General features: G+C 45.2%; 1 protein-coding gene across 1 annotated transcript; it reads left to right on the top strand.

The window, feature by feature from the left end:
* The first annotated feature begins 4,222 nt into the window (after nt 1–4,222).
* HSF5 (heat shock transcription factor 5) lies at nt 4,223–23,048 on the top strand. Its single transcript, XM_074845744.1, is given in 12 exon segments — nt 4,223–4,519; nt 4,521–4,859; nt 5,552–5,576; nt 5,943–6,004; nt 6,165–6,378; nt 7,592–7,678; nt 8,061–8,117; nt 11,067–11,153; nt 11,536–11,592; nt 17,503–17,600; nt 22,382–22,544; nt 22,984–23,048. Coding segments are annotated over 12 exon segments (1,551 nt in total).
* The last annotated feature ends 1,721 nt before the right edge of the window (nt 23,049–24,769 follow it).

The following is a 24,769-nucleotide window of genomic DNA, read 5'->3' as shown; positions in this document are numbered from 1 at the left end:
TTTGCACAGTGTTTCTCAGGCTGCTGTTACTTGCTACCTTTTCCCTTGATGTAAGGAATGTTAGGAATTTAATACTGCTTCTCACAAATAAGAATCAAGGGTAGGATGCAGAGCACACTGTGCTGTGGTCTTCTACTCTGAGGCTCTCTGCTCTTTTCCAAAAAAAACCCTGAAGCTGCCCAGGATACCAGCCCCTTCCAGCATCTCCCATACTGACTCGGTGAGGAGTTTTTCTTTTCCAAGGAAGAGCTGTTAGGCAAGATTCACCAACATGTTTATACCACTTCTTGCCTGGTAGGTTGTGTTCGTCCGTGCAGGATGATGGATGGGGACTGTTGTGCTTGGCTTGAATGTGCCAGGGGTGATGCAGGTAAGTTACAGTTTGTGATGGAGCTGGAGAGAATCTTCTAGAAAGCCTGTCCTCAAAGCATCCAGGGATCTTAAAATTAAGCAGATCCCTGGTAAACTGCTCCCGTAGTTCAAGTCGGCGTTCATGTCAGTACCTAAACACTTTGTTGTATTAGGAATGTTAGGAGCAAGAGAGCTTGTTGCATTTAAAAATTAACCATTGCTCCTGAAACAGTCCCACAACAGAAGGTCATCTGTGGGGACAATGTTGCTGAACATGAATCACGAGCGATGTTTTCCAAGGAAGGACAGTCTTCTGATTAACTTCCAGGCTCTGGTGTTAACAGTTCTGTGTCCTGGCAGGTGGTGGAAGGGTGGGACTGTTGTGGGACCCTTTGGCTTCTCATCACCAGCTGGGTCAGTGCTTCAGCCCAATTTCCCCCCTGTCCCTTCAAAGCTGAGTTAGAGGCATTTTGCTGAGAGCTCCTGATGGTAAGGTCAGGCTGGCCATGCCAGCAAAGGGCACTTAATGCTCATGATTATTGAGCACAGAACAAAGCATTATCACTTAAAGTATATAAAGCCATAATTTGCCAACACCTTCAGCCTGAGGTAATCTATATGTGCACTGAAATGTGTCTAAACCTAGCACAAACAGTGAGATCAAAGCCTTCCCCTATCAGTGCACTAACTGCCATGAATTCTTAGCAAATTAACAGCCGGAACTGCTTATGATGTACCATAATATCTCATCAGCCACTGAACAAAATAAACATAGATTTAGATGTAGTGAGCAGCCAGGTCAGGCTTGTGATGGTTGGTATTGTTCAGCTGCTAAGCGTTAACAGATAATGCTAAAACTGCAGGGGATGTGAAGAGACATGTTAAGCCTTGGTTATGAAAGAAGAAAAGAGGGATGTGATGTGTGGCCTTGTGCACCCTGCCAGTGCTGAGCAGGAACTGGTTTAAAGCAAGAGACACGGGCAAGAAGGATGCAGGCGTTCTGAGGGCACGCTTGGTACGTTTCTGTCCGTTCAGTTTTCAGTCTAGGAGTTAAATAGTACATTTCTCTCCCAAAACGTTAGGCTTTGGCAAGAGTGAACTTTGGGCACTGCCCTTTATGGTACCTTGGGTATCTCTGTATCTTCTAGGTTAAAACTGATACTGCCAAGTTGTTCTTGGATAAAAAATGCTGCATGCAGTCTCCAGTGTGTTTAAAATCATCATAATTTAAAAGAAAAAAATTGCCCAAAGCAGCACACAACTTCAGTCTCATAAAGTTTAGGCCAGTCATGCGACTTTACTCTCTCATGCAAGCATAGTTTTTCCTGACGTGTTTGCAATTCTTACCAAGTGCCCAGTCTCTTCCGAGTCCCTGTGTCAACCTCTGTGTCAAAAGGTGGGTGCTGTGTGACCCTGCCGGCTGGCCCACGCTAAGCAGAGCGCTCAGGTGAGATGACAGCGGCCTTGGCTGGGGGGTGTTTGCAGGCTTCGTATGTGCTGGACAGAGTATTCATCCGTGCAACTGCCTCTGCTCTTCTGTGACTGCGGACTGTACAGTGCTCCCTGTCACCTTCTAACAAACAGTCATATTGTTCAAAAACAAGCTAGAAAATTTGATAGAGTGGCAAAGAACAATGTATCTTTACTTGTAGTCGGAATAAAATATGCAGATTTCATTTAGATTTGTAGAAAGACAACTTTTTTTTTTTTTTAATGGCTGCCAAGGCACTTGCCCAAGGAAAGCATTTGGCCCAGCTGCATCAGCAACACATGGCTTAACAGATTCAGGGGACACACTGGGCAGAGCATCTTTTGAATGCACGGGAAGTAAACGATTTGCTAAAATCGTTTACTTCAGTGGTATTGAAAGAAAGGAGGGCACAGAGCATCAGAGACGTGTAACAGGTCAGCATTTAAAGAGGAACAGATTGAACAGATTGCACAAAGCCAGAATTCCCGCGTAGAACTGGGAGGCAGCAGTAGTGCTGCTTACTGCACTTTGTGCTTTGGGGCTGTGCTGTAAACCAGAGCAATAAGGATGATTTCACTTAGAGAAGGGGTTTGGTTTTGTACCTTCTTGCTAAGAAATCTTATGACAACGATGAGATAATGTATTTAAGGCCAGGAAGTATGCAGGTGCTCAGTCTCCTCACTGCTTTCTTGCTCTGAGGGCAGCCAGATAGAAGAATGTAATTTTCTGTCACAGGTGGTGACCCAGGACTAGGATGTAAGCAGAGAGAGATTAACACACTGTTCCTTTCCCTGCTCCTTGCTCTTCTTCCCCTTCTGGTTCATAGAAGATTCTTGTTCTAAAACGGTAAGAAGGGTTATGCTAGGGGGAAAAAAAAAAAAGTCCCTGTTGTCTGCCTGCAGCCCTAGCTAATGGCAGAAGCCTGCCAAGAGTTTAAGAGGGCTGACATGTACATCTCGGGCATGAACGCTGAGCTTCCTCCAGGGCAGGGCTTGGGGACCAGCAGTGACAAAGGTGCCACCTTTAAGAGCCCTGGATGTACTTTTCTTTGGATTTTTTGGGGGCAAATGTGACACTTATAATTCCTGATTTGTTCCGTATTCATCTTCCAATCCCTTCTAAACTCATTTTCTTTTCCCTTTTTTGTGAACTGCCAGTGAAGTTTAACCTGACACCTTCAAACATCTGCTCTACTGTCATCGTTTCTTTCGTGAGTGCTAATCACCAGTTCAAAGACATCCCCGTGTACTTACCCTTAGGATTCTGTATCCTGGTCACCAGCGCTGCCTTTCCCCAGGCAGCGAGTACCCGGGGGTAGACCTGCCCTCCATCGCGGTGCTGCTGTGCTGAGGAAGGATGATCAGCAGAAATCGCCTCATTTACCACCCGCTCCTCAAGATTATTATCCTGTGGGATTTAATTAATTTAATTCTGTATTTCCTATCCCTTGACCCCAGCCCTGGCTGCAGCCCCCGCCCCCTCCCCAGCGGTGTGAGGCCGGGTCCTCACGAGGACACAATTTCCCCACTTTAACCGCGTTTTGAGCCTCTTTCCGCGCTCCGAGGGCTGCCGGCCGGGCGTCAGCCGGTTCCGGGACCCCCCCAGCTTCCTCCGCGCTGGCGGGGGGGCCGTTCCCAGCAGCAGGTTTCACCCCCGGGGCTCGGCCGCCCGCTCCCTCACGGGACCGATGGGAGCTGCCGGTGGCACCGGGGCTGGGGGGAATGGAGGGGGGGCTGAGGGGACGGGGGGGGTGCTGAGGGGACTGGGGGGGGACTGAAGGGGGGCTGAGGGGACTGGAGGGACTGGGGAGGGGACGGGGGGGGTGCTGAGGGGACTGGGGGGGGACTGAAGGGGGGCTGAGGGGACTGGAGGGACTGGGGAGGGGACGGGGGGGGTGCTGAGGGGACTGGGGGGGGACTGAGGGGACTGGGGGTACGGGGGGGAGTGCTGAGGGGACTGGGGGGGGTGCTGAGGGGATTGGGGGGGACTGAGGAGACTGAGGGGACTGGGGGGGGGAGCTGGGAGGACTGGGGGGGGGCTGAGGGGACTGGGGGGCGGGGGGGGGCTGGGGGGACTGAGGGGACTGGTAGGGGGTTGAGGGGACTGAGGGGACTGGGGGGGGCCTGAGGGGTGGGGGGGGGTTGAGGGGACTGGGGGGGGGCTGAGGGGACTGGGGGGGGACTGAGGGGACTGGGGGGGGACTGGGGGGGCCGGCGGGGCTGCGGGTGTGCCGAGGGGCGGCCGGGGCTGAGGGGACGATGGGGCTGAGGGGATGCGGGGCCGGCGGGCAGCGCGCCGGGAGCCGGGCACATGCCCCAGCGCTGGGGGGAAGCGCGACGGCCCTCACGTGGCGGTCGTTGGAGCGCGACCGTTCGCCGCGGCCGTTCCCCCCCCGGGGCCATGGAGGAGCCGCAGCTGCCCGCCGACATCAACCCCAACAACTTCCCGGCCAAGCTGTGGCGGCTGGTGAACAGCCCGCGCGTCCAGTCCATCTGCTGGGACGCCCGCGGCGAGGGGCTGATCATCGACCAGCCGCTCTTCGAGCGGGAGGTGCTGGGCATGGGGCCAGGCGGCGATGGCGCCTCGGGAGCCGCCGGCCTCTTCAAGACCAAGAGTTTCGCCAGCCTCACCCGACAGTTCAACCTGTACGGCTTCCGCAAGCTGGGAGAGACGAGCAGCGTGGCGGGGGGGCGGCAGCGATGGGGGTGGGGGCTCCCCCGGGCCCCTGCACCGCTTCTACAGCCCCCACTTTCTCCGCGACCACCCCGACCTCCTCGTGCGCGTGAAGCGCCTGACAAAGGCCAACAAGGCGAAGCTGGCGGCCGGCCTGGAGGTGAAGAGCCGCCCACCCACCGCCTCCCAGCGGCTGCTTGGCACGGCGATGGACTGGGACCCGCTGCTGCCGCCCTCAGCTCTCGGTGAGGCCAATGGGCCTGGTGAGGCAGGGGGGGCCATGCAGGGCCTCAGTGGGTTTGAGAAGCCCTGGGTGGCACGGGGATTGGAAATCGGCACTGCCCTGAGCCAGCAGTGTGCCCAGGTGGCCAAGAAAGCCAATGGCATCCGGGCTTGTATCAGCCATAGCATGGCCAGCAGGGACAGGGAAGGGATCTTGCCCCTGTACTTGGCACTGGTGAGGCTGCACCTCGATCACTGTGTTCAGTTTTGGGCCCCTCACTCCAAAAAGGCCATTGAATGACTCGAGCGTGTCCAGAGAAGGGCAACGGAGCTGGTGCAGGGTCTGGAGCACAGGTCTGATGGGGAGCGGCTGAGGGAACTGGGGGGGTTTAGTCTGGAGAAGAGGAGGCTGAGGGGAGACCTCATGGCCCTCTACAACTCCCTGAAAGGAGGGTGCAGAGAGGGGGGAGGAGTCTCTTGAGCCAAGGAACCAGCGCCAGGACAAGAGGGAATGGCCTCAAGCTGCGCCAGGGCAGGGTCAGACTGGCTCTTAGGAAGGATTTCTTTGCAGAAGGGGCTGTTGGGCGTTGGAATGGGCTGCCCAGGGCAGGGGGGGAGTCCCCATCCCTGGAGGGGTTGAAGAGTCGGGTTGACCCAGCGCTGAGGGATCTGGTGGAGTTGGGAATGGTCAGGGTGAGGTTCATGGTGGGGCTGGAGGAGCTTCAAGGTCCTTTCCAACCGAGATGATTCTGTGATTCTGTGAAGAGGGTTCCCTGTCCTCACTGGTGGCCACTTGGTGCAGCCGGTGCAGGAGAACGGTGGTTGTTCACGCAGGTCGCTCTGCTGCCGGTCAGCACGGGTAACAGGGTTCACATGTTTCAGTCTGCCTGTAGACCACAACCCAGTCCCCGTTGTGTACTACACGGAGAACAGCCTCGCCCCATCTCTGTGGAGCTGGCACAGCTCTCCCAGATGAACGTTACTCCTCCTTGCCCGTCAGCAGGGATGCTTCATAAATCTGTGTGAAATGGTGGGTTGTGTGAAGTGACAACTGGAGTGTCTTGTGCAAAGGAGAAAAGACCTGGTCGTAAGATTTCTGTCAGTTGTCTCCTGAAGAAGTGTTATAAGCTAGATAGTTTTTAAAGAGGATTGAATGAGTAGGTGAGAGCTAAATAGGCAATAATATTGTTGAAAATCCCCAGAACATGTTTTCTTTCTTTGTAAGTCTCCTTGAGAGGATCTGAATTTTCCAAGTCTGAGCCCTCAGAGGATTATTCCACAAGTTGCGTACGTACAAGCAGGAGAGCGTTGTAGCTGACAGTGGGTGAGGAAGATGGGAGTATCTTGTTTTGCAGTGCTGAGTCTGCTCGTACCGTGGGCTGCTGCCAGAAGAGCAGTCCTAGGTTCCGTTCCCTTGGTCACGTGTTAACCATCATCTTCCTTGCAGCTGATACAGCAGCTCTGTTGGTTCAGCACAATGACCCAAGGAGAAGACCTGAGCGGCCTTTTTGGGGCTGGCCCTGGGCCCAGGGTGATGCACCTCGTGGGTGCGGAGCTGCAAGGCTCAGTGTGGGAGAAGCGGTGGGACCGTGCGACCAGGAGAAGGGGAGAAGCAGTTGGTGGTGCTGGTTCCTGCAGCACCAGCCCACATTTAGGACGGAGTAGGATATCATGGTGTTTGTCCTGGGTTACGGTTTCAGAGTGGGAATTGTCATCTAATTCACGTGGTGGTTTCTGTGATGTGTGTGGGACTACACCTGTGATACCGAGAAAACAAACTGAAGCACTGGAGAAGCATTTCAATTAAAGATTTGGTGTTAACATTGTTAAGACTAAGATGAGTCACTCCAGGCTGCTTCGATGAAATCTGGTTGAGGTAATGCAGGCCATTGGTAGAGTAAATGCTAAGAAAGATACAGCCTTTTAATTTTTTTGGCCTGTTTTTCTGGGTGCAGTTTTAGAGAGCTTTTGCTCTAGGAGTTTCTAGAAAGACAGAACAAAGAAAACAGCAGGTCCTATATGCAGTTCTGACAATTTACTGTGTGCTCTGTGCTGACTATTTAGGGGCATGTCTTTGCTGTAAACGTGAGGTAATTTGATAGATAAAAGATATTTTTGTTTGCAAAGCGTCAGTCTGTTCCAGATGTCTCCCAACATGTAATTCTGTGTTAGACATCCAGGAACAATTCCTGTGAAGCAACTAGTGCTTCATAACTTGGCATCCTGTGGTGTCTTGTTTATGTGTTAAAGCTAGATAATCTTAACTTCCCTGTCCAAAGATAAAATATAAACAAAAGAAGTCTCTGTTCATTCTGTTTATATATGGTAAAAATACTGAAGAGGAAATAAACAGTCCTATACATTAAATTTTCAGGGCCAGGAGGTATTTATTTAGTGATTCTTAATGCTTTAATATGAACTTGCAGAACAATGACTGTGCTACCCATTTCTTGAATTAGTTTCCATCAAAAGTCCTTTAGAGTGGGAATTAGGAAGTACGGATCTGAGAAAGCCAGGCTTCTAGAGAAACCCTAGTGATGTAAACTATCTTGAAACTTGTAGTTAGCGTGGCCCTACACAACGCTGTGGAAAAGCCACAAATGCAGCAGTTCTTTTAGGAATTCAACAAGCACAGGTGTTCTTGGTGTTACAGTCAGTGTTTCAACAGAGTCACCAAAACCTCTAATAGAAACTGAGCTGTCACGGTATGAGAGCATATACCATTTCATGAAATAATAACTAAGGAAACGAAGAGAAGAATACAAGAAATATCTAGGAAATACCTAGTTTGGGATATTTTAGTCTAAACTGAACTAGTTGAGCTGACTGGAAAAAAGTTGGCTTTGAATATTTTCTCTTGACACATTAAATCAGTCATCCTAAAGTACTTTCGAAGGCACGTGGAGGATTTTGGCATTGGCCTTCCATTTGCTGTCTGTGAGCTGTCAGCGTTGGAGTTTGGTAAAGTCTTGCTTTCCGATTTCCCTTTATTTGAAAAAAGCCTATTGTCTGATTGAACACACAGTACTTTCTAAATTACTTTGGTTTAGTAAGTCGATACGCATTTGATTTACAGCCCATTTCTAAATACCGGTAACTTGTTGCTGCAAGTTTAAGGAGACTGAATGCTGTCTGGGCCCCTGAGCGCTGGCACTGCGCTGCTGTGCCACTGCAGCAGTTGCTGGACGTTCAGGTGTAAGAACACAGTCTGTTCCTGGATTAAGTGTAGTGGAGCAAAGGTTGTCTTCCCACATAATGCTGTAGCGCCTTGGCTCCTCATGTTGCTTTTCCTTGACTGTGAAAACTCTTAACACTCGTTTCACTTTACATTGTACCCCTGCAGGACTGCTGGCTGTGGAACAGCTTCATCAGCCTTATCATCAAGCCTACTACCCAACAGGTATGAAAAAAAATTCTGCACTTGCTTTTCAGAAAGATACTTAAAAGTGATACCTTTAAATATTTGTCTGCAATGCTCTGACATGTGTATATCTCAAGTGAGAATTGGATGGAAAGTGGAAAGTCTAAAAGGAAGCGAGACCTTTAAAGGAAGAAGATTTTCTGCATCGGGCATTCCTGTGGTTCCGCCAGATTTTGAGCGTCCCCTGGTGATTTTGCAGATAGCCTCTCTGTTGAGGTTGAAGGGCGAGGAGAAAAACATTTGTTCACAACTAGTCAGCGTTAGGCTAACTTTCATATCTTTTTTTAATTAAGCCAAACTGTGGCGATGATCCTAAAGCACTGAGAACTTGTTGAAAAGTAGCGTACTAGTCCTTGGTCTCACGTTTTCCCAGGTTCAGTTGTTAAGGTCAAAGATCAGTCCAAAGTGTTGGGTAGAATATTTCATTCTGCTCATACTATTTTCATATCTTAATTTCTTTTCTTGCTCAGCTGTTTCATGTTGTATTTTTTTTATGCACTGAAGGCTAGAAGGTGCAAAAGTCTTGACTCCTTTCTTCTGTCTGAAACGTTTCTGCTAAAACTTTCATCCTCACTTAAACGTTTTTATTCTTCAGAAGAGAAGTTGGAGCAAATTATTGTTCTTTTCCTTGCCCTTACCTTGAATTGGAAAATCACACGATAGGTTATTTTTTTGGGGGCGGTGGCCTGGTTTGTTGCTTCGGAAATGCAGAACACAATGACGCTTTCCTTGAACAAGCTAAAGCTCAGTTGTTATTCTTTGCTTCTGCCTCTTCCTCCCTCGGCAGCTGCACCTTCACTAAGGTAGAGATCCCTGTTTAGAAATCCTACATGTGGTGGCTGCTGTCTTTCTCCAAGTACACAGGGAAATCTCCATGTCTTTTGTGCGTGTCTTCTGACACCTCTGCTGAGAACATTTGAGACAATAATCACTAGTTTCCGTAACATTGTTTTTGTCAAGGGACAAAATGTTGAGGGAGACTAGTGGAGATTTAGACATGAATATGTAGATCCCTGTAACTGGGTGACGCTAGTCTCTCTCACTGGAGGTATAAAAGTTTAAAGGATAAATTGGCTACATTGTACAGGTAAAATCTTCCAGGGTGGGAGGCGGTGGGGAGAGCATGATGGAAGTGTGCCAAATTTTGCAAGGTACAAAAATTAAGGTGTAATTCAAACTAAAGTAGGGAAACGTATGGAATCTGAGGCTTTTGAAGACTCCAATGAATTCATTAGTACTTCTGAGAAGGTAAGTTTGACATTTTACTAGAGAGTATTACAAATCTTTTAATTTTCACTGTCACTTAGGACTGTCTCAGTGTTTTTACTTCTGTTCCTGTGTGTCTCTTAATCTCTCTGCTCTCCTTTCTTCTGTATATTATAACATAGAGAACGTAGAAAGCTTATTTCTTCCTATGTCCACATGAAAAAGTCTGCTTCCCTTCATCTTGAGAGCACAGCACCAAATTAGCTTATTTGGAAAGTGATAGTTAATCTTAAAAGATGTATTTCATAAGTGAGGGGACTAGAGATTATGTTATCAATCTTGACTCTTTTCGTTTCACTTTTGAAGTCCCATTAAATTAAATCAAAGTAGAACTTTGTCAAAAAATTTATTTTTAGGTATATTCAAACTTCTTTGTTAACTTCAGCGACAAAAAGATTTGCCCGGATTTTCATTATGATTCTTATTGAAAGGGCAGTAAAATAAAAAATGCTTGTCTGGATCTTTTTTCCCCACTAGCATTAGACCCTGATTATTTTAAGGATTTAGTTCTGTTTGCTGTCAACTACCTGCAAAACCTTTGACGGTAGTAGCATTGCATCAAGGAAACGCAGTGAAGGTTTATTATCAGAGAGTATCCTAATAATGAAAAAATCAGTCAAGGAGACTATGGGAAAAATGTTAGTTACTGGTGCCACCTGACATTGCAAGTCCAGTTGTGCCTTTTGAATAGGTCTGTGGCTGTGGGGTTTATTTACAGATGATAACCTTTCTGGTGAGTGGTAGCTTAGGAGTAGTCATGTTATTCTGAATGATATGCCCTGTGTTAAGATAAATGATTTTCTTTGTATGTAAGGCTTAAAATTCACGTGGTCAGAAGGGGATTCTTAAAATAAATAAGCAGCTGAAAACTTGTGTTTTAACACAGTATGAATAGCACCATATTTTCCCTTGAGAAAAGCAGACTAGATGCATTAGTAATGCACTTGTAAAACTAGTTGTAGGATTCATCTTGCCGCAGATTCATCTGAATGTATAGTAGTTAGGTGTATATGCCTGGGCTTGCCAGCTACATTACATATATAGTCAGTAGGGAGAAACGGGCACCTCTCAGAGGTTGACTCACTCCAGCTTTCTTAGACATATGCCTTTGGAAGACAATTCATTTCTTTCTGAGGAGCGGATTTGTTCACTGTGCAGAGTTGACAGCTGCTAGACATCTGAGTCTATGGAAGGCAATTAATCCCACCTAAGAGTCTAAATTCAAACAACACTGCCTTTCCCATTTTCCCTTACTGAAACGACCTCGCGTATCATCTTCACTTTCATCAGTCTTCTGGCTGGTAGAGGATTGGAGCTTGCACAGTTTTGTATTCAGGCCCATTCCGACGTGTTCATTGGTCTGGCAGGAGCGGGCACCGCTCCATTCTCTAATTTCCTGCACAGCTTTGAGTACTGTTCTCTGATGAGTAACTAGCTTCTCTTAGGTGTAACTTTTGGAGCTGACATGATATATTCACACTGAAAGGATGGTCTTAAAGCTTTTTCTTGATATTTCCCATCTAGTGTGTGCTCAAGTGGAATGGAAGATGCTGGAGAGTGTCAAAATGGCAAAGTTTAGGATACTTTAGTCTAAACTGAACTAGTTGAGCTGGCTGGAGAAAAGTTGGCTTTGAATTCTTTTCTCTTGACACATTAAATCAGTCATCCTAAAGTACTTTCGAAGGCACGTGGAGGATTTTGGCATTGGCCTTCCATTTGCTGTCTGTGAGCTGTCAGCGTTGGAGTTTGGTAAAGTCTTGCTTTCCGATTTCCCTTTATTTGAAAAAAGCCTATTGTCTGATTGAACACACAGTACTTTCTAAATTACTTTGGTTTAGTAAGTCGATACGCATTTGATTTACAGCCCATTTCTAAATACCGGTAACTTGTTGCTGCAAGTTTAAGGAGACTGAATGCTGTCTGGGCCCCTGAGCGCTGGCACTGCGCTGCTGTGCCACTGCAGCAGTTGCTGGACGTTCAGGTGTAAGAACACAGTCTGTTCCTGGATTAAGTGTAGTGGAGCAAAGGTTGTCTTCCCACATAATGCTGTAGCGCCTTGGCTCCTCATGTTGCTTTTCCTTGACTGTGAAAACTCTTAACACTCGTTTCACTTTACATTGTACCCCTGCAGGACTGCTGGCTGTGGAACAGCTTCATCAGCCTTATCATCAAGCCTACTACCCAACAGGTATGAAAAAAAATTCTGCACTTGCTTTTCAGAAAGATACTTAAAAGTGATACCTTTAAATATTTGTCTGCAATGCTCTGACATGTGTATGTCTCAAGTGAGAATTGGATGGAAAGTGGAAAGTCTAAAAGGAAGCGAGACCTTTAAAGGAAGAAGATTTTCTGCATCGGGCATTCCTGTGGTTCCGCCAGATTTTGAGCGTCCCCTGGTGATTTTGCAGATAGCCTCTCTGTTGAGGTTGAAGGGCGAGGAGAAAAACATTTGTTCACAACTAGTCAGCGTTAGGCTAACTTTCATATCTTTTTTTAATTAAGCCAAACTGTGGCGATGATCCTAAAGCACTGAGAACTTGTTGAAAAGTAGCGTACTAGTCCTTGGTCTCACGTTTTCCCAGGTTCAGTTGTTAAGGTCAAAGATCAGTCCAAAGTGTTGGGTAGAATATTTCATTCTGCTCATACTATTTTCATATCTTAATTTCTTTTCTTGCTCAGCTGTTTCATGTTGTATTTTTTTTATGCACTGAAGGCTAGAAGGTGCAAAAGTCTTGACTCCTTTCTTCTGTCTGAAACGTTTCTGCTAAAACTTTCATCTCACTTAAATGTTTTTATTCTTCAGAAGAGAAGTTGGAGCAAATTATTGTTCTTTTCCTTGCCCTTACCTTGAATTGGAAAATTCACGTGATAGATTATTTTGGTCTGGCAGGTACGGGCACTGCTGCATTCCCTAATTTCCTGCACAGCTTTGAGTACTGTTCTATGATGAGTAACTACCTTCTCTTAGGCATAACTTTTGGACCTGACATGATAAGTTCATACTGAAAGGATGGTCTTAAAGCTTTTTCTTGATATTTTCCATCTAGTGCATGCTCGAGTGGAATGGAAGATGCTGGAGAGTGTCAGTCTCATGCCCTTTGGCCCAGATGAGCTGATAGTAACGCTTACTAATGTCTGTTGCTATCTTGAATGCATAGGGATAATACATGTGTTCCTTCAATTTCCAACAGATCTTTGGAGAAGTGGTGGTGGTTGTTCAGGCTAGGGAAAGATCTGCTGCTGATCATATATGGTTTGCATTTATTTTGGGGCTTTCAGCTTTCCTGAGCTTGCATGTAGTATTGGAACCTGTAAAAAGCATGTAGTACAAATGTGTGCCCATCAAACTGTAAGCATGGAGCTTTTCTGATGTTCTTAGATTTTATTTACATTTAGGTTCTAGTTTCCAGATACATTTAGCAAGATGTATCTTTGCTAAAACCATGGCTGAGCTCAAGCATAGCTGTCTCTGTCTATGCTACTGTATTAGACTTTGCCAGGAAATGTGCCTGGGTGTCTTGATGAGCTCTATCATTAGATCGTTAGCCTTGTTAGCACTCTCCCCCAAAAGTGCTGTGCTTGGTTCAGCAGTTAGCGTGGGCTTGGGGCTGTTCCCAACAGGCTGTTTGGATGTGACTGTTTTGACTTGGAAGAGTAAGAGATTTTAATAGTATTAACAGAGTCTGTGCCAGAAAATGGATCTGGATGCATTTAGTTTACTGGTAGAGCTGTAGCCTTCATGTCTTCAGCAAAGATTATGATTGATTTGTTCTTATCTATTGAAACATGGAGAGCCCACCAAATAATATTGTCTCAAGAGGAGGGAGATGTATATAAGAATGTGATGTTAATGTTGTTATCCCTCCAGCTAAATTTCATGTGCTTATTCTATACAATTCATCCAATTTTTCCAGTGTCAAGAAAACAGGATTTAGTGAATGCCTCAATAATTCTCTAATGAATAGTTCTCTGCTTTGGAAACAAGAATCCTAGCCTTGATCAGACCAAACGTCCATATAGCTCATCATTTCCTCTGACAGTAATGCTCAAGGAGGAGTGCAGGCGTAGAGCAAGCATGGACTGATGCTTTTCCAAATTCCTCCAACAGCGTGGGCTCAGGGAATTAATAAACCCCAAGATGAGTTGTGTTTAATAGCCCTCAGTGGATTTCACCTCTATGAACTTGTCTGTTTCTCCCAACAAATGTAGACTTGTGGCATAGACATCATGTATGACAAGGACTGCATTTCACAGCTTAATTGCATTTTGTGCCTCTTCGTGTCTCTTTGACCCTGCTGCATATTTGCTGTATCTCCATTTGGTTTTTGTGTGAATGTGTCATATCCAGATCCCTTTCACTGCACCATTCATGATTTTAAATGCTTCTATCCTAGTTCCTTCAGTTGCATTTTCTCTGGACTGGAGAGTCCTGCCCCACTGTCATGGTCTGATCATGGCCGGCAGCCCAACACCACGCAGCTGGTCGCTCACCCTTCCCCACCCGGTGAATGCAGGAGGAGATGGGGAACACAAGGACGACTCTTGGGCTGAAATAAAAAAAACAGTTTAGTGTTTGTAATAACACAAAACAATAACGGAAAGTACAAACGGGCAACGCACAATGCGCCTGCTCACTGCCCGCCCCGGCCACTGCCCCGACAGAAGGAAGATCCCGGGGTCCCAGGCCTGCAGCCAGAGGGAACCCACCTCCATTATATACTGAGCACAACGTGACATGATCTGGAACACTCCAACGGCCAATCTGGCCTCCAGCTGTGCCCCCTCCCAGCTCCAGGAAAGTTAACTCTATCCCAGCTGAAACTGGGACCCCACTTAGCTGTTCCGTCTGTACGAGGGTTCTGTACACCATCCATGCTGCCTTCCCCGGAGCCTGTTATCTTTTATCGAGATGTAGAGTCCAAAACTATACATGGCGGTCAAGGTATAGGTGAGTCATGGATTTACACAGTGGAGTAATAATGTTCCTATTTCATTCTCAGTTTCCTTTTGTATTAATCCCTAACAATCTGATTGTTTCATGTGTGACTTCGGAGGTCTCTTTGACAGCTGCTGAGTCTCAAGCTGAGATCTTCCTGAAGCTATCTACTATAATACCAAGATTAAGCTCCTGATCGACAACTAAGAACCCATCATTTTTTGTGTGAAATTAGTTTATTTATCCTAAACTCAGAGCTTTATCTGGTGGATGGTGGCTTTGGGAAATTCATAAGGTGGTTTTTTTTCCCACATCTTCGTAGCTGTCTGCTCTTTTCTGACGTGAATAACCTGGTATTATCAGCAAGCATCACCTCAGTGCTCACTACTCAATTTTTAAAGTACTTTATTAAAATGATGAGCAGCATGAGTTCCAGTGTAGGTCCTCGAGGACCTCCACTGGTGACCTCACTTACCTGTGAAAAGTGACTATTCCTATCTTCCATGTTGTATCTTTAAAACAGATTCTTAAATGTACAGCCTTCCCTCTTGTGTCTTGTTGCTCAGTTTTTGTAACAGTTTCTGATGATGACTTTGTTAAAACCTTTTTGGAAATCCAAATACCATATCAGCAAGGTCAGTTATCCACGTTTGTTTACCTACTGGAGGCCTTTCAAGAGGGCAGTGAAGGGTGACTTCTCTTAAACAAAAAGAAGTCTTGCTGACTCCTCCCCGTTATATATTATCCAGTGTCAACCAATTCTCTATTCCGTTCTATTTCCTTCTATTTTTTCTTATCAACTGTCAGATTTATAACTTATATTTCCTTATAAATTTTTTGTTAACAACTAATTAACTTCCTTTAGAAGTATTGATTTCTTTGCCTGATTTCTTTGCAACCTCCTTGGATATCCAAATATATTTTCAGTATGTTTGAAATATGGTCCTTTGACTTCTGTGCAAAAGTATTTGTGATGCAGAGTGTTCAGTCCTTTCCTTGTTCTGTGACCTGTGCTCTTCACTGATGTCCGCTTGTTCTCGGGGGTCCATTGCTGGGTTGGTTATAGCCCTGCTGACCACAATTCCGTGTTCAAAAATCAGTGTTCGTATTCCCCATAGTGTGTCCTAAAGAGTGTGTGAAAATTTCCATCCATAGCTTGTATGGGCAGAAGTATGTCTCTTTTCTGGCAGAAACAAATCTATTGTGAGGCTGATCCATCTTGTTTGATGGAAGGGGCTGTATCTTTTTGTTAATTTATTCAGTAAATATCCATTTATTCCATAAGGTGCCATTCATCCCTGTCTCGGTAGTATTCAAACGAGATGTGTGTTCACTGTCAGTTATTTCATAACAGCTGGTGACAGAATGGGCTTTAGCTGGTAATTTCTGCTGGCTATGACTAGATTAACTGTATCTTGAACAAAAGAGCTTAGAAATTTCTTCTCTCCAATTAACAGGGTAGGACAAAAGCATGTGAGTGAAGCAGGTGTGTTTGTTGAGTCTTGATTCAATTTGAAGCCTTGAAGTATTATAAATGGATTGACGCCTTTGCCTTTGATAACACTGCCTGCCCGTCAGGAAATGCTTCCTTCAGTGTTATTTAAAAAGCTGTTGGGTATATGGTGACTCTCCTTTTGTGACTATGGGTGATGAGTGGTACTTACCTAAAATCGGCCTCCATCTTACGTTGGATGTGCTTCTTAACTGACTACTGATAAGACTACCTTCGTGACTGCCGTGGTATTTCCAGAGATGCAGTTGTTCTTGCTATTAGGTCAGTCACTGCCGTATGCAAACCAGTCTTTTTATGCCACATTCTGCATTTAGAATCATTCCGAATGGGTCATCAGACTGGTCTTCTCCTCACTGTGATTTACAAGTGTAACAATTTGTTTGATTAATGAGTTGCCTTTGCTATAAGCTCTACTATAATAATATTGTCATTTACGTTTCACTTGTACCTTTTTATAGTGTATGATCTGGACTTAATGTTTTACACTTACCTACTATTTCACAAGCACTTTTTCGCTTCAGGTCCTTCCTTTTCTTTTCTTAGAAAATAGGTTCTTTGTCATATGTGCTTGTTTTTCCTTAGAATCCCTCTCGCAGATTACAAATTTCTCCTTTGTCATTGCCTCTTGTTTATACAATAGCCCTTCAAAATTTTTCTTTGGTGGTTTTCTTCGGTTTGTAAACAGACTTTGGAGTAAAACCCAGATACCATTTAGGTTTTTGACAATACCCAGAATTGTAGTATGTTCACAGGTCATAGAATGTTCTTCTGAAAGATGTCTGGATTTCATCATAAAGTTGCTCAGAATTAGCTTTTGAAGTAACATGGGTCACACACGTATCTCTTACTTCTTTAGAACAATGTCCACTAGCTCTTTCTGTGTTGTTCAGCTCCTGTGTTTGTTGCTCCAAACTGCATGAAAATTCAGCAACATCATATTAAAAAGGGCAATAGGTGTAGATATTAAAAAATCATATTGGTTATCGTAGCAACTGCCTCATGTGGAATCCCATGTAAGTGTCAGGCACTACAAATAAATGGTTCTGATCTGTTTGCCATCTCAAGTTATAACATTTACTTATTATGAACATTGGAATAAATTTGTTTCATCAAGGATTTCTCTCTCTCAGAATGATTGCAGATTTTAAAGATTACCTGTCCTGCAAATAATGCCTTACTTTTAAATTACCTCTGTGTGTCACCAAAAAATAATACCTGCAGAATACTGCCTCATCTGGCAGTGGCTTTTTAGAATAATCTCACTGTTTAATTTCAGTGTGTGTGTGTGAACATCTAGGCTCTTGCTACGTGAATCCACTTTCTGTGGTATGGGTATGTTGTGATGAGAAAGCCAAGCAGCCAAATCGAAAAGGTGACATGAAGATACAAAAGACTGCGATTATGAAGTTTCTATGGGTGTGTGTATATCAATTTTACAATATCTATTTTTAGTATGTGTACACATATGTTAGAATGAATATTTTCTAAGATGAAGAAGTCAGTCTTAAGATGACTTGGGAGGTAATAATCCATTTCTGGCATTTAGTCTAGTGTGTGATTATTGAAATGTTTAATCAGAGTAAGCAATAGAACTCTGCATACGAGGCACAAATTCTGGAAGTCTGATCACTGTGTTTGAATTCTTGCAGCTACACTGCGGCTTTGTTCACCACCTGCCCACACAGATCCTCTGACTGGCTGTGCTAGTCCTACAGCTTCAACGTACACCCACTGCAGCTTCCTCCAGGTGAGCGGAGATGCTGAAATCAGGTGACAGCGGAGGAGACTGTATGAATTTCTTGATGGACTTCTGGAGTTTGTGGACTTCTGGAGTGAAGTATATAAATTTGAAACTTGATCTGCTTGAGGAAGTGGTTTACAGATACCTGTTTCAAAGAACCACTGAACATTGAACAGGTAGTTTTGTAATTCAAGTTAGGTTTCAGGGTGGCAGCATAGTGGGTGTCCTCATCAGTGGAGTGGTTTCTTCTCTGTAAATTCTTTGCTTAACTTCACCAGAATTCATTTTAGTGAACGAGTTTATCTTTGAAGAATGTCCTTGCCTGGACAAAAAGAGATTCTTTAACATTATGAAAATACCGTGAAACAGCTCCACATTTTTTTCCAGACAGCTTTCTGCAGTCCTGACTTTCATTTGATGAATAAGAAAAACTGAGGTGACTTCTGGAATTGGCCTAACCTCAGAGATGTCTTATTAAAGATAACTCCAGTACTTACTGTAAATGCTTTCTAGAATTCTGGTGGAAACTGCACCTTATTTGGAGGGCCTGGCTTATCAAATATCAAAAGATCTGAAGTAAAAATGCAAGGGCTTCCTTTTCTACTACAGCCTAATGCATATACTTTTTTTTTTTCCTCCTCACCGAGGACAAGCAAAGCAAGTTATGCTTATGTATCTTGAAAAAGGGTTGACCTTCCCAAGCTTGATCATCCAGTTTCCTGTCTCGCAAATATCACCCTTTGTCTTTTACTCATCTTTTTTTTTTTTATATACACTTATCCAAGATGGCCAGGTTATGGCCAGGAAAACATGTTGGTGTAAGGATGTAAATAGCCACTGGCCAACCTTGCCATTGATACTCTAGTACTTATTCTTCACAGAGTGCATCTTTGTCCTCTCACTTTCATTATGAGCTTCCTTTTCATCCAGGACATGAGGATCAGTCTGAGTGATGGGAAGGCACAATCAAATAACTCCTTATCTCAGAAGGCTGAGATCAGCGTTTGGGGTAGCAAATCAATCCAAAGAAGTCATCAAGGGTGTTTGTGGCTAGATTGAAAGATAATGTAAGTACACAGTCCAGAGGGTCTAGTAAAGATCAGTTGTTTGGAGAAGGAAGTCCATGGGCAGTGTGTGGAGTCAGGAGAGATTTAGGGCACTTACTAGTGGATGCCTTGATAATACAACTCTACCCAGGGAGCCACCAGTCAAAAGCTGCATCTGGGTGGAGGTTTCTGGAAGGTAATCCTCTGTGAGAGCAGCCCAGGGGAGAGCTGGGGTGCAAGTCAGTTCTACCAGGTCAGTCTGTCTCTGACATGACACAAATATCACACAGAATGGATCAACAGGGCAGCTTGAGATTTCTGAGTCCTGGTGTAGCACAGATCACTGCTCCCGGGACATGGCGACAGGGGCTGTGCAGATGGTACAGACGACAGCAGTTTGCCTGTGGTTCTTACTGAGCTCTGGGGAATAATCCGTTTACCTTTTGTGTGCTCTGGGGTCGATACTCCCCCAAAGTTCTGCTGAGGGGTGCAGCCAGCTGCAGTATGGATCATCCTGGCCTGATCATGATCATGAGTAACCACTTGCACAAACCCTCGACAGCAGTAAGATTAATCAACCCTGGCTGACTGAGCATTTTTATCGCTCCTCACAAAAACTAGAACTTTTGTGTTGTATCGTTCCCCCCGGTATCTCCCACCAGTTGCAGGACTTCAGTGCAAAGCTGTTGAAGGGCGCTTTGCAGGGCCCTTTAGGCTGTTGGATCCCACTGTGGCCTGATCGATACCCCTGGCAAAGTCGATAGAAAACTGCTGGACCCATCCAGAAGACAGTGAGCCATATCAGCACGCTGGCCGTCGGCACGTGATGATCAGCCCTGTTTCTGTTGGATCCAGACAGTGCTTTGTGCTCTCAGCAGGAAGAACGGGCACTGTTGGACAAGAGAGCCTAAACCTTGTGCTGGCCCTTACGCAGTCTTGCGGAGAGCATCCCTTGAAGTGTATCACAGAATCACAGAATCATCTTGGTTGGAAAAGACCTTGAAGCTCCTCCAGTCCAACCACGAACCTCACCCTGACCGTTCCCAACTCCACCAGATCCCTCAGCGCTGGGTCAACCCGACTCTTCAACCCCTCCAGGGATGGGGACTCCCCCCCTGCCCTGGGCAGCCCATTCCAACGCCCAACAGCCCCTTCTGCAAAGAAATCCTTCCTAAGAGCCAGTCTGACCCTGCCCTGGCGCAGCTTGAGGCCATTCCCTCTTGTCCTGGTGCTGGGTCCTTGGTTCAAGAGACTCATCCCCCCTCTCTGCACCCTCCTTTCAGGGAGTTGGAGAGGGCCATGAGGTCTCCCCTCAGCCTCCTCTTCTCCACACTAAACCCCCCCAGTTCCCTCAGCCGCTCCCCATCAGACCTGTGCTCCAGACCCTGCACCAGCTCCGTTGCCCTTCTCTGGACACGCTCGAGTCATTCAATGGCCTTTTTGGAGTGAGGGGCCCAAAACTGAACCCACTCATCAAGGTAGGAGAGATTAAGACAGGTAGGGCTCCTTGGGGTGTGGAGGCCAGCTGCTGGGCTTGCACAGCACACGCCTGACCTGCTGGAAGCGTTGGGTGACCCGGGCTGGAGCGCGGGCAGGCAGGGCCAGTAAACCTGGCAGGAAAACTGTCTGTCTGCCTGCGGTTTGCCTGCAGAGGATTACTGCCTGGAATGGCAGGAGGGTAGAGATGGTTGTACCCAGACAGAGTGGCTGGTGAGGGTGTATCTCCTGTCACGTTTCTGAAACCAAGGTTTGAGACTTGTATTGCCTCTGATCACAACTGGTTACAGACCTGGGGGCTCAGGTACAGCTTCACTCTCTTTGCATTTGGGTTCTCCTGAAGTGGGGTGTGGGGCAGAGAGAAGAATCGGTGTCCTTGGTAGGAGGGAGTCTTGTGAGAGAAAACTCCTGCTATCTTCTGCAACAACAGTCCTGGAAGCTCACAACCATTAGTGCAGTATTTCCCTGCTGCTTTATCATAGATGTGAACTGAGGCTACATATTGGATTGTAGTGATTTTTTTTCTTTTTCCCTTCATTTTTGCTTTAACTAACAGCCCAGCTAATTGCCTGTTTCTATTGGCATTGTTATTAATCTGTCAGTAGTTCCTTGTGGAACTGAAGCAAGAGGTAACTGGAAATGGAAGAAATAAATGTGGGAGAAAATGTGATTTGATTTCTGCGTCCCCTGTCTGATATCACTCTTCATCTGATAGTTTATCTTCCTTATTTTTCTCTTTTTTAAAAAATAATGACATTTGTATTATTGTTTCTACAACAGTTGTCCTGTGGAGTATCCAAATTAGGATGTGTACTTGAGAAATCTTCCCTTCTCTCACTAGCTGGTTAAGGCTGCTTACTCATTTTTCTAGAACTTTTATTATGTAAATGTCACCAGGAACGGAGAGGTTTGGATCATCACACGTGAAATGGGGATTCTAGCTGGTGAAGGCAGTGAACCACAGTCCTCCTTCCTTCTCTTTGTGTTTATGCCGAGGAAGGGGTTGCGGTTCAGGTGTTGGACAAAAGGCGTTGCCAGCCAAAGGGTTTTCCCATGGCCTTGTTCCCAGTGCTGATGCAGCACCTGCAGACAGCACCTTCCGAAGAGCCTGTGCTGCAGTACAGGTAGTAGGGTATTATCTAGAGGGTAGTATCTAGCAGGCGCAGGAGGCGTGGTGGGGCAGTAGCTCTCCCTGCAGTATTCACGTCCTGCATTCGCACAGGCCTTTTGGAATATTATTATACAACTTTGACAAAGAATGTATTTGTATTTCTCTTAATATGCACACATATTGCCTTTTTGATATTTAACATTGAGTAAAGACAGACTCAGGGTGGAGAGGGTGATTGTTGGAATTACTGATATCTTACTACCAAGTGTGGGGACCTTTCGTCCTCTATAAACTCACACATACCAGTTTTAAAAAGCTTTTTTGCCTTAATGGAAGGAAATGTTGCAGGCTTTGAACTATGATTCATCTTTAGGATGTTGATTGATAGGATATTTGCAGAGGACATGAATACTTTAGAACAGGGGATAGTGAGAACATCTTTCTGTCTAAAGGTAGACTCCAAGTGTTTAACTTTGGGCCTTTACTTCCCCAGTGGAACAGAAACAGAACTTGTTTGGCTTTTTTTTTTTTTTTTAAAGCTTACACATTTTTGCCACATGATCATGAAAATATACCAGTTCAGTCCATGGTTGCCTACAAAATACATAGGGAGCAGCAGCAGAGGGCTCCAAAAAGCAAGCAACACGTTATAGTTTAACATCTTAGCAACTGGACAGGGTGGGGTGAGATTCCCAACCAGAAATGTGTGGCTCACGTGTGGTTTTGCATCACACAGCACTGTCAAGTTGTTTGAGCCAGATCTGTCATGACTAATACACGTGTTGGTAACAATGAGTGCACCTGGATTTCTTCTAGCTTATTTCTTATAGCTAGCTTGATAACTGAGGGCAAAGTTCAGACTGTGAGGACGTGCACCCTGACTTTGTATATTCTAGTTTTCTGATTTCATGTTTTGCTTAATATGACATTTTGTAAGAGCTTGAGTTTCGATTTGGCAACCTTAATTCTGAGTTAAAAACACTTATTATGTAAACCATCTAGGCAGAGTTCAACACTTGTGAGATGCCCTTTTGGAGCAGAGAAGAACAGTTAGTATTTTGGCCCTAACATGATTACAAGAAAATATTGAGTGATTGTTGGGTTTCTTTTTTGTTTGGTTGTTTTTTTTTAAGGAGAGTACTAGTGTTAATTGTGAACCCAATACCTCCGAGACAGAAGGGAGACAATTTGCTTCAGGAACTGAGCCTGTGAACAAATCTGTAGAAGAGACAGATTCATCTGTAACACCTAGATGCAGGAAGAGAGATCTGAGTTCACACGAGGGCAAGTCCTCTGGTAAGAAATCCTACATTTTTTCAGAGATTACTAAGACAGCTACACTGAAACTAACTCTTACAGAAAGGGGAGATCAGAAGTGTTTAGTTATTGTCTGCAGTGTAAGTACTTCACTGTGCCCTCAGCTAAAATATGATACTTGTACAACTTCTTAGTGTACTTACCAACACACTTCTATAGATATGCTTATGCTAATTACTCTTATGTGGAAAAGGGTATAAATTATACCAGTAAATAAAACCTGAAGTTCTGGCAGCTGTGTCAGAAACCTGGATGTCACAATATTGAGATGAAGTCCACAGATATGTTTGCTGGAGGGTGACAGTGCTACGAAGGAAACACTGAGTAATGAGGTGACTATTGAAGTAACAGGGAAAAAATCCAAATTTATTTAGTGATCTGAGTCAAAAAGTTTGGACTTTTACATTCACTTCATCAGTTTGGTACCACTCTGCTGATATGTGTCCTGAAACACATGAGAAAAACAAGCAGCAGAACATCTGAGGCCAAACAATTCACAAATCTAGTAACTAAAGGAAAAACCGACATGTCCACAGATTAGAGAGACATAAGAGGACACAAAGAGTACTTTGGATCCATTCTGGAGGAGCAGTTGGTGCAGCCTGCAAGTCTCGCAAGAAGCTCTTTCCCTCACAGCTGTTTGTCAGAGAGCTGATTGTAGAGTTTGAAGAGCTGTTACTCACTTCAAAGGGTAGTTTCTAGATTCCAGAGAACAATGCTAGTTAATAATTCAGCTCCTAACGCCCATCAGTTTCAAACATTTAAGTAAGGAATAAAGTCTTTTTGTCAGGAAGCTGAGAAGAAGGGTCGGATGCCATCTTAGAATCCTAGAATATCTCAAGTTGGAAGGGACCCATAAGGATCATTGATTGCAACTTGCTGCTCCTTGCAGGACTACCTAAAACCAAAGCATATGATGAAGAGTGTCAGCCTTGACCTGTGACAGGCTTGGTGCCGTCACCACTTCCCTGGGGAGCCTGTTCCAGTGACCCAGCCCCCTGTCAGTGAACAGCCTTTTCCTAACGTCCAATCCAAACTTCCTCTGACACAGCTTCATTCCCTTTCCTCGTGTCCTATTGCTTGAAAGAAGACAGGCTTTTGTTTAAAACACAGAATTGAGAGTTCTTGTTCAATTACTTCCTGGTATCATGGATAATTAGCAAACTTCTCAGCTTTTGTATCTAAGGCCAAACATTTCCAGCTGTAAAGTTACGTACAGGAACATTTTGGAAAGCATTTCCATGGGATTGTTCCACAGAGATGAAACAGTTATGCTAATGCTGATTAGCAATAATTAGCATAGAGCCTGCTCTCTGGGACATACGATAGTCATCCAGGTCTTCATTTCCACTGTTGCAGCTTTTAGGTTTGGTGTGGGCTGAAGGGTAGGGACAGAGAGCACACCTGAGCCAAACACGACTGGCGCCCGTGGCCCGGAATGGACTGGGCACAGGAAACAAGCCTCGAAGCTGACACAGCCCAGCTCCTGCCTTTCAGCTGTAGGCCTGAAGCAGAGGTTTAAATAGCAGCTGACTTCTGTTGCTCTGATTATGTGTTTGTCCGTCAGTACCTCCCTTCCCCTGTGAGTCTTTGGAAACAACTTCTTCCTTAAACTTTCTGTGCTAAAATGTTGCATGATGACAATTTCCAGGTGTTTCTTCACAACTTATCCTCTGATAGTGATGGAGTCCTGTCTGGTTTCCTCTTTTCCCTTGGGCACTCATCTGCAAGTTCTCTGAGCCTGCCCTTTGACACGTATCCTGCTATAGAAAAGCCTTTTGTGCCATCTCATTCAACAGGCTGTTGACATGTTTCACTTTTCTTTGTTGTGTGGCGACACCAAATTCCAGGTATCGCACAGCGAGAGCCAACATGATGTGGTACCAAAGGCCACTGCAATGAAGATGGAAGGAAAAGTCACCTCTGTGATTGGGAGCAGCTCTGGGCTGAAACCAAGGTGATAATCTGTACAAATGGGCCAAGAATCAAACCCTCCCTCCTGGAGGAGGTGTTGCTTTCCTTTGAAGAGCTGGACGGGATTTCTTTGCATTATGCAGCTGTTCTGTAGCAAGAAAGACAACCATCGTTTTACTAAAACATAGGCTCCAGGATTTCCCTCCATAGCTGCCAGCCCATCTCTGCATCACCATAAATCACCATTTTCTTCAAATGATAAACGACACACTTCACCAACTTCCTCAGCT

Source organism: Strix aluco, chromosome 19, assembly GCF_031877795.1.
Source record: "Strix aluco isolate bStrAlu1 chromosome 19, bStrAlu1.hap1, whole genome shotgun sequence".
Lineage (NCBI taxonomy): Eukaryota > Metazoa > Chordata > Aves > Strigiformes > Strigidae > Strix > Strix aluco.
Note: the sequence above shows the minus strand (reverse complement) of the source record. Positions and strands in the feature narration are given on the sequence as shown.